Below are 17955 nucleotides of genomic sequence, written 5' to 3' on the forward strand. Positions count from 1 at the left end.
CCAATCTCTGACGGTGACCTAAACGTACCACGGACGTGTTTTGGTCAATGTATTACAGCTGCCTCTTTAAATATTTGCTCTGCTTTTTCCTGTAAACCCGTCTGATTGATTGCAAAATCGGGCAGGCACAAAAAAAAAAAAAAATCAACATGTTGTGTCCAAATAATGCTCCTATTCCTAAAATCTTAAAACAAAACACAATAATTGACAATATGAACTCAACATTGCAACGATATGCAAGCACCTAGTACCTCCTATAACCAACATTAACTCATATCTTACACTACTTATACTTCATGATGGACATGCAGATGCAAACAGTCTGTATGAGTGTTTGTACATCTCAGGACATTTCTGCATGTATATATACTGTATATGCACACACCACCTTGCAGATACAGCATTTCTGTCACACTTTATATATTCATTAGTGTATATTTGTATTTTATTCCACTTTATTTGTTGCCTCATATGTTTCTCACTGTGTCAAAAAGGTACATCTTCTCTTGTCCATGCTGCAGTGACTCACAGTGACAACTATTCACACTGACAGCAAGAAATGCTGATTAATAATAAATCCACAATGTGCAATAATATTACAGCTTCAACATGGTTTCATCGCTTGTGTGGTTTCAAAGAAGTCGTTTCTAGAATAGTTTGATCAGTTTCCAGTCACTCGTTTTAAGTGGTTTTAATTGGGACGAGCACTATCAAAAGTACATCAGAGCAGTCAGTATAACAGTTTTGCAGAGATGAGGAGACATTAATCATCACTTCAATCATCATTAGTATGTTCACGGAGAGGCTTTGCTCCCACCAGGGAACAGAATGACAACGGCTGGATGAGCGAGATGTGATAAAATTGGGAATTTCCGAGCACTGAACCAACATTGCTGTGCCTAAAATCCAACGTATTGACTGATGAGCACAACACGCTCCATTTGCAGTTTGATAATAATTGACAGAGAGGCAGCTTAAAAGACTGACATCGGGGCAGACACACAACACCACTTGTCTTTTCTGAGGTCCATCATGAGGATTGAGGTTGCTCTCCAGCTGGGCTTCAGTGCCCTGTGTCTAACTTTGCTGCTTTTTGGAGAAGGAATGTATGTATATATCCTATTTCATTTAAACAGCGGCAAGGGCGTTGTTTATATTCACTTACCGCAGATTTTATATGATACGAAGAGTTGTATTATTTAATAGGCCTGTGTGTATTTCAGGGCTGTGGACCTTCCTGATCCACCACCAGTAGACTGTGCTTGGGGCCGATGGACCGAGTGGCGTTCATGTGATCCTTGCACAAACTCCCGAGTGAGTCACTACTGAATATAAATTTAATTCAACGCCATTGCAAAACTTTATTTTCAACTTAGTCTAATCATGTTACCATTCAACGAAGAAGCTGAAATGTAGTAGTCTTGGCCTAACTAGGCCACATTTAGGTCTAAATATGACCAAAATCTCACATCCTTACATCTCTTCATCAAACATGTATTGTGTCATACAACATTTTCAATTCAGGGCAGAAAAAATAGCCACAGGACGAAGTCTAAAGTAGTAAGGTATAGAAAACAGAGGTAAAAACCAGATCTGCACTCTGGCTAGTTACGGCCAGCTGTTAACGTAGCCTTAGCTAACTAATTTCCTGAACTTAGCTTACAGGAAAAAGAGGAAAATTAATTTAGCCATTTTCTCCTATCCTATGACTGAAACATCTAAATCTAATGGTAACAAAGAACAAAAGTAGATAACACTAGATCCTGAGAGCTTGCTTAACTTAACTAACTGCCAGTATAGGCTAATGCACCCAGTATTTAATTGCTAACACATTTGAACAAAATTGAGTTAAAACTGAAAGTAATGTCACACAAACTTTTCAGTTTTGGGTTAAAAATATACATCTAAAAAAAAAAAGAAGTAAACGCCAAACTGCAAGAACTGCACTCTGACTAGTTATGGCTATCTGGTAACATAGCCTAAGCTAAGCTAATTTTTGAAAACATAAGCTAACATGAAAAAGTTGGTTAATCATTTTACTATATTGATGCTCTAATAAGCAATTCACTTCCTTCTGGACTACCATTAATAGAGCAGAAGCTAAATCTAATCCTTATGATGGACAAAAGTAGCACCCAAAGCCTCTAAAAGCTGGCTAACTTTAGCATACCAGAGTAGCTTTAACTGCTATCTGCGCTCGCTGCCTCTGCTTGTACATTTGTCATATTATTTAAAATGAATAAGAACATCATTCCTACATATTGAAATGAATCAGATAAAAGATGATTTTATTAGCTACTAACTAGCTCATTAGTTTAAATTAATATAATCAATCAAACATATCTTGTGTGTAGATAAAATCCAATATCTAAATGTTCCTTTTAACGTTTTATGAAAGGTCTGTGACAATCATACAATGATTTGTATTTCATTAATTTCTTTTACTAATATATCTGTCAAGCAGTTTGAATTCGAACCCTGTTTTTAATTGACTCTACTCTCTGTTGTTATCGTTGCCTGCCTTTGTAAAAAGAGTGTATATGTGTTACATTGTGTTTTCATCTGTGACCCTCAGAGGCGTTCCCGAAGTGTAGAAGTGTTCGGCCAGTTTGGCGGCCAGGCCTGCACTGAGCCGATAGGGCAGAGCGAGTCCTGCCAAACAAATGCAACATGTGATCGACCGCCTCCTCCTGCGTGCGCCGACTCAGAGTTCCAGTGCGAGTCAGGTAGTTTCTTTTTTTTTAATTTCCCTGCAGGACACTCACCCCTTTATTATCTTAAGCCTTTTAAGTTTAACACCCATCTCTGCACAGGTTACTGCATCAAAAGGAGATTAATGTGCAACGGGGACTATGACTGCGAAGACGGATCCGATGAGGACTGTGTGACTCAGCGAAAACCCTGTGCTACAACAGTAGCACTGGACATCAATGAGCAAAGCAGGACAGCAGGATATGGGTAAAAGGGGATTTCTGTAATTAAAGATTAAATGATATGAAAGTAAAATGGTGGCTTTATGTTACAGTAGCGAGCACTCAAATCAGGACGGCACATCATCACATTTATTGTGACTATACTTGACAAGTAGCAACTAAAACCTTTTAACAACTTGAAATGAACTAATTTTCTGTACTTGGAAATTATGAGGTAATCCAATTTGTCGATACTAAAGTACTTTTCAAGTCTTTGAGTTTCAGCTAAATATGCGTACTACTGTATATCGTCTTAAAAGCGTCCACTGTGTCCATGCACCAGAATCAACATCTTGGGCTCAGCTCCTCGAATGAACCCCTTCTACAACGATTTCTTCAACGGGAAGTGTGACCGCGTCAGGAATCCGAACAATGGGAATATGGAAAGGACCCCCTGGAACGTCGGTGTGTTCAGATACGAGGTTAGCCCTATTTCAAACAGAGGACTCTAAAAAAAAATTCTGTTCATCCCTTAACGCTTTGTCTTCGCGCCTCTCCAGACTCGTGTGGAAGAAACCACTTCTCGAGAGATCTATGAGGACACACACAGCCTCCTGAGGGAAATATTGAAAGAGATGAGTTTTAAAGTCGACGCCGGACTTTCCTTCAAATTTAGTAAAACTGAGGAATCCATGTCTGAGAAGGCTTCGTCTGTGGAGGCAGGGGTTGAATACGAGAAGAAAACGATGATTAAGGAGTTCTCAGAGTACACCACCATCAAGGTAAACGTCAAGTAATTCACGTTGCGATTTAGGCACAGATCACAGCTCACTGCAGAAATCTTTTGTGTGTTTCTTTACCGTCTCTTCTCTCCTGCGCACTCAGAACAAGAGCTTCATGCGGGTGTTGGGCAGGGTGGAGCTGAGCACCTACAGGCTGCGCTCCCGCGAGCTCCAGGTGGCTGAGGAATTTCTGGAGCATGTCAAGTCGTTGCCTCTGGAGTACGAGAAGGGTATTTACTTTGCCTTCCTGGAGGACTACGGCACGCACTACACCAAAAACGGGTTGTCTGGCGGTGAATATGAGCTGATCTACGTTCTCAACCAGGACACCATCAAAGAGAAGAGTACGTGTGGCGCCCTCAAAAAACGCTTCTTGTCATTCTCAAAAAGTTTTCTGTGCGCTCACCTTCTGTTCTTCGCAACTCTTGCAGATATCACAGAGAGACATGTTCAAGAATGCGTCAAAATAGGCATCACAGTAGATATTGCCGGCGAAACTGGCGGACACGTGAAACCTGAAAACTGCGATGACGTAACAAACAAATTCACTGGTAAGCTTTCCCCGTCTCACCCGATCACACTGCTTGTTTTAAAGGATAGGTGCACGTCTATCTTAATACAATAACAATCATTCCTCCTCCCCATACTGGCCATCAAACAATTCCCTCATGGCACGACTACTTTGTAAGACACTGACAATAGTCACACAGCGGCCATATTCCTCTGAACGTTATCATTTGATTACATCAAGTGTGCTCACTTCCAGGCTCAAGGAAATGTGTCCAGCACATGGGTTGATATTTTATAAGTTATTTATGCCCTTTCTCTTGTTATCGTCCGATACTGTCAAACAGTAAAGTGAACAGGTATCCTTCCCCTGTAGCTCTTCAAGGAAAACATTACAAAAGAGAGCGTAAGGGCTACAGAACTGTATTAGAATAGACTGCAAAGATACTGTGATGTGATGAGTGATATGAATGCATCTATTTGGGAAGTCTCTAAAACATTGCACCTTGTTGCTACACAGATGAACGCGAAGGAAAAGCAGTGGTGGACAAGGTGATGACGTCAGTCAGAGGAGGTACTCTAGAAGGTGCTGCTACTATGAGGGCAAAACTGAATAAAGACGGAGTGATGGACGTCGATACGTACCGGAACTGGGCTCGGACCATCGCTGACGCCCCGGCACTGATAAAAAGTGAGGTAGGACTTGAACAGAGAAGCTGTGACAACATAATTAAAGGTGTTGCACTGTGATGTTTTTTTGGAAGCATGGATGTGCCAAACTCTCTATCAGCAGTCAACTTTGGTCCAGACTTAAATATTTCAAAAAATATTTTAGCACATTTTGCAGAGACATTCATGGTGTGCAGAGGATTCTATTGACTTTGTTGATCCTGCCACCTGCAGGTCAAAGCTTTCATGTTTAAGTCAGATATACTGTATGATTTAAGCCTAAGACATTTTGGACAGCCGTCGTCACGTTCTCAAACAGTTGAAGCCGAGCCATGAGTTGATTCCCCAAGACGAGTACCATTTTTACTCACTGTGTCTGCCCAGAGTGGCAAAAAGAGCATCTGAAAGCGTCGGGGCGACAGGTTAGCTTTAGTCTTGTTGTAAGTGAAAAATGATGTGATATAATTGTTCTGTTATCATATACCGGAGAGTGAAACGTCGTACACATTCTGTTGTTTCTGACAGCCACAGCCCATCTATACGCTAATTCCACTGGACATGCAGGACGCTAACGCCAGGATCTCTAACCTGAGGCAGGCCACAGCAGACTACGTGGCAGAGTATAACTTGTGCAAGTGTAAGCCATGTCATAACGGCGGCACTCTCACCCTGCTGGACGGAAAGTGTATCTGCATGTGTACTAACCTGTTCGAAGGCCTGAGCTGCCAGAACTTCAAAGGCGACAAAACACGAACCGGAGGTAAGATTGACAGTGGAGACGTGTGAGGTAAGTCCCAACATCCACAACAAGGCCAAAGCTTTTCCTCATTGTGTAAAAATTTGGACGATGTTTTTTTTGCAGGTGCGAGACCGACTGTTGAGCAGGAAGGTAACTGGTCCTGCTGGTCTGGCTGGTCCAGCTGCACGGGGGGGACGCGCTCCAGGATACGCGACTGCAATACGGACGGGCTTGTTGGAGCTGCGTGCAGAGGAAGCAGAACAAGCCAAGAATACTGCTAGGCAGATAAATGATCATTCAACTACCAACCTGTATCTATCAAACACACCTATGTGCAACTAAAAAACAAGAATCAAAAGATTTAAAGTCATGCACATATTTGGTTTTGCATGCTAAGTTAGGAGATCAGAGCCATCTTGAGTTTGATAACAGATAATGCACGTCATAAAACTGTTAATAGATTATTTTGGGCACATTTTTGTGATTTGACTATGTGGAATTTGAGTGTAAAGCATCGATTGTGTCATAGATTTAGTAGAAAGGAGGAGCCGTTGTACCAAAGTCTCCAACAAATGAAACGAAAACCAAAGCAAAGTATCAAACACAGCATGTCTGTTATTTTAATAAAGATGTGGTGCCACGGTCCCCCGCTGTTCGCTTTGCTGACCTAAGTATCTGATCCCTGCATGTTATTTTCATTTCCATTGTGATACAGTACATGTTATTAAAAGCAGCTTCTCGAAAAAACCCCGTTCCAGTCGAAAAGGTCCGTGTTGTCTTTCGCAGCCCGCAGCGCCTGCAGGACAGAATAAAAGAGCGTGACCTATTTAATCATTAATCAGTCTTAACTTTTCCATCCAAAAGAACTTTGGATTTCTCGACTACAAACAACACTCGCCCTCCACTTTGGTTGGCTTAAAATAGTGTTGCGCCGAAGTATGTATTAATGGGCAAATAACTCATCTTTAAAAGCACGGACACATTCCAGCTGGCTGTGCCGTGCAAATGAGAACCAGATGAGTGGAAGCAGGACGGAGAGAGACAGACCTGACAGAGGACAGCTAGAGATTAAGGTGTTGGACATAAACACGACGTAAAGGACGGTGTTATATATGCATTCTAGTTTTCTGGGCTGACGTTAACAGTTCCTGAAGCCTCATGTTCGACCTGTCCTGTAACTTTTAAGTTTGGTTTTCTGTTGAGGGTGCTTCAGTAAAGTTAGAACTCAAGTGGGAACAAGAGCAGCAGTGGTATACGCAGCATTTTCTTCACACTGGAGACGAGGCTGTCCGTCAGTACCAATGCAGATCGTGCTGGGGGAAAGAAAAAAAAAATCATCAAATACAAACTGTGTACATCTGCTTCCAATAAACTGTATTTCTCTTACGGTTAACACGTGAGGGGGAAAAAATCCTACAATTGAGTCGACTGTGAAATAAGTCTTTTAATAACTCTTAATGAATCTTTTTTCCCCAAGTTTAATGCTGTTTTCACTTCAGTTTTCAACCCAAACAGTGGCCAAAATGGTGTCGTTCTCTGTTTAACTGCCCTCAAGCAACTTTAAGACCTCCAAAGAATGAAAATACAAAGTCTACGTTGTGTATTCACATGGAAAAGTCAAGTATAAAACCCCTGTGACGCCATCCATTGGTTTTTTCGGGCGACCGTTTTGAAGCCTCGAGTTTGGCATTGCTGCTGTCGCCATCTCGGTGTCTGAATAGGCCGTATTTGGATGAGAGGGTGGAGCTGTGGAAGATATCCTGACTGGATCTGAGTGAGAACCTGAGGACACCATCTTATGGTAGCCACATATTAAAGTAAACCCTACTTTATCATCTATTTTCACTCTAAATGGAACCATAACTTAAAAAATGACTATCATGCTATGTAGTGATCGAGACCATGAACTCATCAGGAAACCGTTTCATGAATCAAGTGAGTAGTTGGGTCATCGTCTCATAAGATTGTATACAAACCTGGCCTCTTTTTGAGACTGGTGGAGTCGCCCCCTTCTGGCCATTAGAAAGAATGCATGTGTGACACACTTTTCAGACACGTTGGCTCCATCCGTACTTTGTGCAGTCAAAGAGATGGAGAAAGGCCAAATATCAGGCTGTTTGGTCTCAAAATTGGCAAAAAGGGTTGACTGTCTTGTTTGCTTAGCTTAACAGCCTTTGATTCCCATGTTTGCTCCTGGATTAAAAACTCACAGTGCAGTCATTCAGCCTCAACAATTCAAGCATGACTGAAGATCCTTGTGTCAGAGAGGGCCTTGTTAAGCAAACAGCGGTGAGAGTACTGCTACAGTCTACAGTCTTGCACAGTCTTGATGAATGTGCACACACCTAGAAAGAAAAAAAAAAGTTGCTTACAGTCAGTATTTCCTTCAGCCTCGTTTAGATGAGACCTTTTCAGGAGGGAATTCTTGGGGAACATGTCAAACACAGAACAAAGAAAAATAGCTTATTGTGAGCCCCAAATCATTTTTAAAACCTTTTACAGAAAGCCAGTCATATAAACATGTATGTGATTCACACAAGTGATTTAATATGCTGTGTTGTGCTCTCACGCAAGAATAAAAACCCACTTGTATGACGTGGAAATTCTGATACCAATATGAAAAAAGCCGGTTTCCGGATGAAAGTGTCCGGTTCACATGCGGCAGTATTGTTTCTCCACATGTTAAAGTTTTAAGTAAGATTTTGACGAGGCACGAGGAAGGAAACAAAACCAGTGAACAATGGCTTCAACATCTGAACGTCAGTCTCAAATAAAGTGTAGGACTTGTGCAGCGGATTTGTTTTAAATGACCTGAGCAGCTTTGGGCCTTCTGGGCTCGCTTTATTTATTACTTCTTCTTCCGCTCACAGTAGGCTTTCTGTGAATATTGCCTCCTGTCATCACTTAAATAGAGAGGAGTGTGTGTGTGTGTGTGTGTGTGTGTGTGTGTGTGTGTGTGTGTGTGTGTGTAGCGGTGGGGTGATGAATGCATACTTGAGAGGTAACCGCTGGGGGTGGTACCCCGTGGCCTTTAGGATGTCAGCATAATGGAGTAAAACTTTGGGACCTTATTGAGCTCCGGGGAGACCCCATTCACTGCGGACAGCTACCCAGCCTCGGGCCATTATCTTAGTCGAAAATGTTTTGTTCTTTCTTCAGTCTTCAACAGAACCGTTAGCACAAAATAATGAACCCCTCCTCATCGATAGACTGCCCAATTTTTCTCTTTTTTTTCCTTCTTTTACTAATATTCACTATTACTATAAACTGAGTAACAGTTGGGAATTTAAAGCTTAAATGAGGACTTTTAAAAACTTTTACAATTATAGACATATTCAGTGTGAATGTCAGAGATATCCAAAGGGAAAATCTGCAATCTAAGATCAATTCTAACCAAAACATTTTGCACTTTATGCTCTGAGTAGAATCTTGCTTCAAACATTAAAGGTATTCTACTTACTTTTTTAAAAGCTTATCAAGCTAGTTTTCAAGACAAAAAGCGAAAATGTTAGTAAACAGAGAACACGCAGTTCATTTTTTACTTCACAAAAACTTCCCTTAAATCCCACAATCCTTCACTTTGCACGCTACAAAAGCTAGAAAATTAATTCTAAGGTTTGCTTTCAAAACGTGAGCCATTGTTGCCTCATCTCATAAACATATAGTCCGTGCTTTTCAGTGCAAAAGGAGGTAAGGGATATTTTTTTTTTTAACAAAAGCCCTTAGAAGGGTGTGAAAGGAGCCCCCTCACACTCCTAAACGCCTGGACACAGTTGGAGTCGGGCCCCCTCCCCACTTCCCTGGGTCACTAAAGGCATTGAAGTTTTAGAGGGCTGCTACGGCAGATTACTCCACACAGCTGTCCCAGCACCGTGGAAATGAAGTTATGCCCCTTGTCAGCTATGTTTTGTGTTCCCCCCCCCGCCGACTCCTCCTGTTCTCCTCTCACTCCCCTAAAAACCTTGCACCACTGCTCTTTAGCTGGGCTGCAGGAGGGAAATCAGGGGAGGCAACTAAAGGGGACAATTCATATACAGGCAGGGGCAGATAGAGGAAACCTCTCCGATTGGCTGATTAGATATTCCCTCTTTGCATCATAATTCACGGCGGCTTGAAATCCCTGACATTCAACCCAGCGCAGCCCCCTCTCCCATACCGGACCCTTCCCCCCCATTCACCCTCAATCATAAATCAACCCCTCCTCCACCTTTCCCACCTCTCTAAAAGCCCGGGGTACTGCCTTCCTCAAGTCCACCCCCTAACCTCCAATTACCGTGGGTCACTGGGGTTTATTCACTTCACTCTGCTTTGGCCTAAGTTTGTTTATTTTTGGTCGAATTTGGAAAAGCAACTTAAATCTCGCAACGTGTAAGAGTTTTGAAAAAGATAATGATGCAGACCTCCTTTTTAGACAGTCAAAGTTGGATTCACAAGCATTAAAACTCACCCTTGTTTAATTCAGTGTTCTCAGATATACTGACACTGTCTGTAGCTTATAGCAGCTACTGCCAGCTAACCTTGTTGTGTTACATTACCGACATTACTAAATGGGTTTGCTGACTTCAAAACAGCTCTACAGCTGATGTTTAACTGTGTTTTAACATCTCACCGGTTGACACTTTAATAGTTGTTTTGGAAAGTGACAGGAAATTCAGCAACAGTGTCAAAGTGATCGCTGTTCTGTCAAAGTTATAGAGATTACATAACCGGGTCTGCAACTTTTTTAAGGCCAACGACTCCATTTAGCATTGGCTGATAGCAGTCTGTCCTCACTCCCAACTCGTGGTCTTGAGCTTCTAATTTTGACAGTGTAGTTACCTCTGGAGCATCATTTCTCAAAGCGCCCCTCTAGTGCAACAAAGTCCAAGTCAGGTGGTGGTCGAGGTGATTGGATGGGCCATTCTTCCGGACTTTCCCGTCCCGTTTGTGACCAAGAATTAAGAGGGAAATGTTATTAAGTTATGTTACCAAAGTCATTTAATGTCCTTTAATGAGATAACTTGAGATAACGTGATATTTTCCTTTACCTAACCAAACTCAAATCATATGTGAACTGTCAGCAAGCTTTATTTTGAAAGTCTAAGAAGGCGTATCACATTGCGTGTTATTGCTGATTTGACCGGCGGGCTCCTGCCATCCAAAGCAGTTGCTCAAGGGCAGAACATCACAGTTTGACAAGTTCATGGTAAAATTGTGCCCCAGATAGAGAGACGGCAGTACTGAAACACTTTTAGACTGGAAGTTGGACATACTGACTCGGAAATTCCTACTTCTGACTTGCAACGGAAGTTGTTGCAATGGAAATGTGTTTTGTTTTTTTTTCCCTTCAGCAGTTAGGTTAAAGTTCAGATATTGTACAGCTGTAAAACAAAAATATTATTCTCATTCACAAATATTTGGGGACATTTTTTAAGCTGTTAAAGATGTGAGAAAGAGAAAAAATGCTTATGACAAACTTGTTGAGCCTGAGGGGATGTCTTGAAATTGTCAACTGTGAATCAATTAATCGCTTTAGCAGCTTGTTGGAGATTATATGGTCATGACACTGGCAGTATTAATTAGATTGTTAGCCTGCTATATGCGTAAAAGTAAACGTTCGGCCTGCCGTGTTCACCAGACGCTCCGCTGTACTGCCGTGAACTCGTTCTCACGGGGAGGAGAGCTGCACTTTTAATATAAGTTGAGAAAACAATCTCGCCACAAGGTCCATTCAGCAGCTCTCTCGAAAAGGTTTTCCCATCTTTCCCTGTTTCAAACTATTTTTGATTCCATCTCGCTCCGGGTCCACATGAGGCGGACACTGAATTAGAAACAGTTCGCCTTAGTCCAGGAGTTTCAAAATAGGCTGGACAGAAAAAAAAAAAAAAAAAAAAAAGTCAGTCTGGCGGCCGAGCAGCTTTTTGAAATGTTGTGTAAAGTTCCACTGAGACTAGAAGAGGGAGGGAGATGTCTCACTGCCGCTGTCCTAAACTGACATCGAACTCTTCACGAACACGCGCTTATATTGTATTTTCTGATGTTCTTCCACATGCATAATATAATGACGTATAATATACACATTGTGGCAAAAGAAATAATGATATGAGAAAAAAATACATCACTGCTGTGAGTGAATATCGTCCACAAACGTCAGGCTGCCTGTTTTCTTTTCCTTAGTGTAACCAGGAGGGCGAAGGCCTCGGGGCAGGGCGGGGCAGAGGGGAGGTTGTTCTTCCGAGCAACAGTTTGAGTTATGATGAAGCAATTTTAATGATGTTCTGGTCCTCTGCACCAAAGGCCCCCGTCGACTCTTTTCTGCTTTGGCATGGGAAAAAAACACACTTACATTCCTATTTTTCCTCTGGTGCCAAAAGTTAATTGAAAACATTTCAGGGCAAAGTACGGTCTGGGGCCCCTCTATGACTCTCATCCCTTCATTATCCTCAACAATAATAAAAAGGCATTACAATTATTAATGGTTGGAGTGGGTGGTGGTGGGGGGGGGGGGGCTGCTTTCTTAAAGTGACAGTGGCAGGTTTTTGCTTCTCACAACAAAAGGGCCTTAAAGTAATGCCTCCACCACATCACTCTGTTGGTATTTTTTAACAAGCGCTGCCATTGCTGGATTTATTACATTGTTTTTTTCTTTAAAAAAGAACAGTTTAAAACCTAATCATAGCTTGTGTTTTTCAGAGTTAAGTCATTTCTTATGACCAAGCTAGGATAAAATTATCCTCGCTGGGTCAGAGAGAAGACGAAGACACATCTGATAGTGAGAGGACTGAGGCGCAAATGGAGGTCTCAGCAGGAGTTTGATTATGAGCAGTAAAGCCGAACTTTCTCACATAACTCCTCTGTCTTCTCCGGGGATATCTGTCTCCTCATGCTCCCCCCACTCCCTGAAAAGGGGGTGACAGAGAGAGAGAAAAAAAAAAAAAGAGTGAATGAAGTGCCCCCCTGCATTGTGCCGCCGCGCCATTGTGTATTTTGCGTCTCGCATAATAGAGGTGCCACTCGACTTCTCCTCCAATCAATGGGCTTGGAGGGCCCGTCTCTTCTCCCTGAAAAGCAACATGGCTGCCCTCAATGGTTTCAAGGCCCATTATCGCAAGTGAAGGAGGGGACGCTGGCTTTTTTTTCTTCTTTTTTTTGTAAGTGGCTGACGGACCCACAACACGAGTCTCAGGCATGTAAACAGACACATGCACCATCGCTGCTATTTACTGATTAAAGATCGCTTGATACACTGAAGTTAGAAAGCAAAAAAAAATAAAAGCCTGATAAGCCGCAGCACAGTGTCCTCTACAGAAAAAACAACAAACTGTGAGTTCATCTGTGGCTCATTTTTCTTTCTGCCATCACCCCTCGAGACATGTGCTGCATGATTGACAACAGTAAAAGCGAGTCTGCTGAGCTTTAAACTGTCAAAATTCATTGTTAGGATTGTTTTCAAGGTCAATAAACTTTTCTGTAATCAACGTTATGACTTCAATTATGCATCTCAATCAAAAAAATGCCAGAACAGTTTTGACAAAAGAGAAAATATTTTGGGTGCGGACCCTTTTCCCCCAGATGTTTACACGCGTGACGGCACATAAAATAAATCTGGCCTCTATGAAAGTATTCAAACAACCATCAAGTTGTCAAAACGACTGTGTGTTCTGTGAATAATTACATAAAATGCTTTCGGAAAATCCATCGGTTTGAGTGATTTGATCACAACCTAAACAAATCTTCTCGTGTACTTTATTTTCACAGACTCAATATTTCTAAAACAACCTCAGCTACTGTTGCTCTCCGTTAGCGTAGCTGAGAAAGATACTCCAGTACGTGCATGAAGTCACATCCTTTGGACTGTCGAGGACAATCTGACCCGAAAGAAATCCACAGTCCAGCAGCATCAGACAGCTTAAAACACATCGTCCATTAGCTTGTATAGACAAACGAGAAAGACGGACAAGGTCTCCATTTTCATGTGCTCACAAATGGCAAATTAAAAAAATGTATTACTAAATGTGAATTGCTACAAATTGTTAAATATGGACAAGTCACTGATTTGCTAATGACTTGAGACCCGACCCAGTCTTAGAATTAAAATACTCTTGACTTGATTTGAGACATGATGTCTTGGATGACTTGTCTGTTTTCATTTCATGTTTTCAGTTTAGTTTTTTTTTGTATCTGGCTTTCATATTTCACTCTTTAAGAGTGACAGGAAGAGAATGATGCTTTGGGATGTTGCCCGAACTGACCGACAATCCCAAAGCGTCAGGGTTTGTCATAAATCAACTTTCTTACAAAGAGAACCTGAACTAAGCTTTTATGGTTTGTTTGACTACGTTTATGTCTCTGAAAATCAACGAACATCATACAAATTGAATTATTTGTCGTACCTTTTAAACAGGTTATAAATGAGTCAATAAGGTTATTTTAATTATTAAACGTCTTTCATCTTGGAAAGGATACTGCAGGTAAGACTTCCGTATCATGGCGGAGGAACTGTGACTAGATTGCGACCAGTGATGGAATGTAACTGAGTTCATTTACTCAAACACTTTCACAACAGTTTTGAGGTACTGTGGCAAATATTCTACTTTTTAATCTACTACATTCAATTAAGAAATTTAGTTACTGCTTAAATGCTGTTCTGAGATGAACTAGCACATTTTCATAGTTACATCTTTATAAAGACAATCAGATTAACAAAAATAAAACCGCTTCCAACAATCACTGAATATTGGACGTGATAATCAGCCAGTTTGGTAACACAGTTATATACATATGTTTAGCTGTTCATTGTACTTTTAGAATTACTTTTTAAGATATGTATTGCCAGAAAATGACTTTTGATACTCAAGTACATTTGAAATCAGACTTTTTGTACTAATTGTATGAGTGACTTTCACTTTCTCCAAAGTAATACCTGAACTCTTAATCTTTACTCTTACTCGAGCATGACTTTTGGGCACTTTTAACAACACTGTTGAGTAGGAAAACATTTAGGTTAACGCTCATACAACTAATGTATTGCACTGTGATTAAACTAAATGAGAACTGGGTGATCCAACATGACTTTCAACTCTTTCATGAAGCCTAAATCTTTCAAAAAAAGACAAAAAGTTGGAGACAGAGCCACACGACATTGACAAGACTCACTGTAAAACTCTTATTTATTGATTTCACGTGCATGTACATTCAGAGGTGTGTGTTCATAGTGGCCACTTCATACCTCCACTCACCCAGACATCGTTTTTTGTTTTTCTCAGTGTGTCTTTCTGAAGACTTCTAACAAACACATGTGGCGAGGATAAACAAACTGACCCGACGCCTCTTTGCTCCATTTGTGCTGCAAATCCCCCCCGAGAGAGGAGGAAGAGTTCACCTTTCCCCCGTCTGTTTGAACAGTTTTTTGTTGTTTTTTCCAGAGTTAACACTTGATACCTTGGGCAAACATCCATGTTTACAAAGTCAAGTGTTTCGCTCTTTAAGAGCTTTTTCTTGTTGCAGGTATCTGGCCTGTGGGAGTTAAGACACATCACAGCGGCTTCAAACATCAACTTTGGTTTCTCTAATGAAGGGGTTGTGGGAAGGAAAAAAAAAGTCTCTGTAAGGCTGGTAAAAGAAAAACTGCTGTGCTTTCACAGCACGCCTCTGATATGGTCACATCATGGTGAGGATATATATATTTTGGAAAAAAAAAAAAGACTTGTAGGCACTTTTAGAGAGAACATTTCTCCTCCTCTGTGGTCATAACGCAGTAAAATAGTGTGACTCACCTACTCATACAGTGCAAATCTCATCTCATAAACAAATACTTTGACAAACAAAAAAAACAAGTTTATACAATATACTGTACAATGTATCTGTATACAGGATTCTTCAGCACGATCTCAACATTTCTGAAAGTGTAACTGAAACATAATTGATCTGATACACACAGTTTTGACGTGATTAGCAAACAGAAAATGTCTTGAATTGTGCTAATTTGTGCCAGTTTTTAGAGCTGAATCGTCCAGAATGGCTGCTGAGTGGATTTCTGGTGTTCATGGCAGCAGTGTTCCTTTTTCTTTTTTTTCCCCCTTTTTTTTCAGATCAATCTGGTTAAAACCAAAATGGTGGTCAGGACATTCATCACAGCCTGACCAGGTTTGGAGTCACTCGAGCTCTCCGCGTACGGATAATCCACCGCCCCGTTGGGGTCGTCATCAGTGTCGTCCTCGGTGTCCGAGAAGCCGCTTCCCGCGAACCCATCGCTGGGATCCGAGCAGAGGGTCTTCATGCTGACTTTTACAAACTCGCAAATGTTCCTCTCCGTGCCGTCGCACACGCACGTGTCCAGCTGTTGCGCTTTCGGGATGGAGCGCATGTTGGCGATCACCTTGAGGCACCCCTCCGAGCACCTCTCCCCTCCGAAGAGTTTCCTGCAGTGGTACAAGTAATCCTTCATGGCAGAGCTGCAGGGCATGTCCGCCTCGCACTGCCGCCGGGCCTCGGTGCAGCCCATGGTGCGGGTCCGCGGCAGGCACGGCTCGATGGCCCGTTTGGTGCCCCTGCACACCGGGTCCGCTGCGCAGTCGCAGTCCTCCAGAGCCGGACCGCTTTGGGTCAGATTGAGCTGAATGAGAGAGGATATGCAGTGGCTGGGACACTTCTTACGACCCCCATTGATGACAGAAGCGCAGGCGTAAAGGTACTGGTCGTACGCGTAATGGCACTCCGGCTCTCCGTGGCACTTCAGGATGGCTTTCCAGCAGACCAGCCGACGGCTGTGGTTAGGAGATCCGACACACAAGCCGATAATTAGGATCAACACACTGCTTATCAGAACCGCTGCCCGCTCCATCAATATGGCACGGCTTGCCATTTCCAGGGAGAATGAATCTTAAAAATGTGAGTCTTCATCGGGGCTTCTGTGATTCCTTCAAGCTTGCGTCAGAACCACGTTAAACCAGGACGGGGACTTGAAGCCAGCGAGGCGCCAGAAAACATGCCACAGCTCATCGAGGGTGTCATTAACGAGCCGATCATGTTGGGATGAAAAAACAAGGAAGAAAAAACTTCCAACGTGCGTCCAAAACTTTCCAGCTCTCCACAGTCCACAGTGTTTGCAGGCTTTCACGTGAGCGTGTGTCGCTCGTTCAGGACGCGCAAAGAGGATGAAAAGTGCGGATAACCTCTAACACACCCGCAAAACAACGCATTAAACACCAGTTTCCTGATTTCTGATACGATGTATCCTCGCTCCTGGACTCACTCATCCGCCTTCTCTTCTCCACCAGCATCCACTCGGCCAGCAGCGGCTCTGTGATGAGGGCTGCGTGCTGATGGGCTGATTAGGTTACTGAAACGGCCGCTTCCGATTGGTCCGATAAACTGCTGTGATTCTGTCGTCACCACTTGGCGGTGACGCACGCTACTGTTTTTAAAACTGTGGTGAAAGAAACGTTCTACTCATTACCTCATTACGAAGATGTATATGAAGTCATTTGTGTTTTAGGAGATCACAGTTATTATTGTTTTTATATAGATAGATAGATAGATAGATAGATAGATAGATAGATAGATAGATAGATAGATAGATAGATAGATAGATAGATAGATCATGTAACTTTGGTTTTGAAAGGTTGTGCCAAAATAAAGTTTATTATTATTGTTATAGATTAATCAGCTAAATCGCACATTTTATTCATTGTGTTTTCGGTAAAATAAAGCATGTTTCACAGGAAAACTCAAAAAGTCGTTATTCTGCAGGCAGCATCAAAGTATCACGTTGCACTGTGTGGTGGCTGGACGCATTACCACAGAAATGTACTGATCAGAACCAACCACCAGCTGATGTTAAGAGCGAACTGGGATGCCAGAAAAAGAAAAAAGAAGTAAAAGAGGGAGCAAATAATACTGTAATGTAAAGTTTTACCCAGTCACTGGACCTTTTCAGAGGCGGGTCTGCCTCAAGGCACCCAAAAATGGTTTGAAATGAGAAAAAGCTAATATGATTTGAGAGGATGACATAAAAAAAAAAATTGCCTTTCTTGTAACGGGGTAAATCTATGGCAGGTCTGTTGAGAGAAAAACGTGTGGCTGATATCTTCAGCCAACCTTTAAGATCTGTATCGACAATCTAATCTTGAAGCTAGTTTTAGTCTTCTGTTTTTTTCTCTGCTTCTAGATCGATATCATGAGTGGTGTTTGCTGTGGTCCGTAAATCTCATGCTTTCAGCTACACCGCTGCGAAATTTTGGATTTCAACTGATTTATCGTTCGACCGCTGTGGTCTGGTCCTCGGATAATTGCTCGTCCCTACGACGAGGCCCACGTGTAATGAGGCGCAGTTTCTTTGGAAAACACTGGGACCATGTTGCCTCCC

At 42.1% G+C, this 17955-nt stretch overlaps 2 protein-coding genes across 2 annotated transcripts; one reads left to right on the plus strand and one right to left on the minus strand.

Moving 5' to 3' along the window:
* Window positions 1-1032: 1032 nt before the first annotated feature.
* On the plus strand, window positions 1033-6281 carry c9 (complement component 9). The gene is made up of 11 exons (XM_037117135.1): window positions 1033-1106; window positions 1224-1314; window positions 2576-2726; window positions 2814-2958; window positions 3256-3394; window positions 3473-3694; window positions 3798-4038; window positions 4126-4245; window positions 4722-4897; window positions 5396-5630; window positions 5733-6281. The coding sequence occupies exons 1-11, from the start codon at window positions 1033-1035 to the stop codon at window positions 5888-5890; spliced, it is 1752 nt and encodes a 583-aa protein (XP_036973030.1). The 3' UTR covers window positions 5891-6281.
* An 8449-nt stretch (window positions 6282-14730) lies between these two features.
* gas1b (growth arrest-specific 1b) lies at window positions 14731-17110 on the minus strand. The gene has a single exon (XM_037118352.1). The coding sequence runs from the start codon at window positions 16450-16452 to the stop codon at window positions 15676-15678; it is 777 nt and encodes a 258-aa protein (XP_036974247.1). The 5' UTR covers window positions 16453-17110; the 3' UTR covers window positions 14731-15675.
* Window positions 17111-17955: the final 845 nt, after the last annotated feature.

Source organism: Acanthopagrus latus, chromosome 12 (genome assembly GCF_904848185.1).
Source record: "Acanthopagrus latus isolate v.2019 chromosome 12, fAcaLat1.1, whole genome shotgun sequence".
Taxonomy (NCBI): domain Eukaryota; kingdom Metazoa; phylum Chordata; class Actinopteri; order Spariformes; family Sparidae; genus Acanthopagrus; species Acanthopagrus latus.

Bases quoted from the DNA above. Each gene is read 5' to 3' on its own strand.
- c9 (XM_037117135.1), top strand. From the start codon at position 1,033: ATGAGGATTGAGGTTGCTCTCCAGCTGGGCTTCAGTGCCCTGTGTCTA. The intron at 2,959-3,255 runs GTAAAAGGGGAT...TCCATGCACCAG, and splicing joins AGCAGGACAGCAGGATATGG to AATCAACATCTTGGGCTCAG. The intron at 4,039-4,125 runs GTACGTGTGGCG...CAACTCTTGCAG, and splicing joins GGACACCATCAAAGAGAAGA to ATATCACAGAGAGACATGTT.
- gas1b (XM_037118352.1), bottom strand. From the start codon at position 16,452: ATGGCAAGCCGTGCCATATTGATGGAGCGGGCAGCGGTTCTGATAAGC.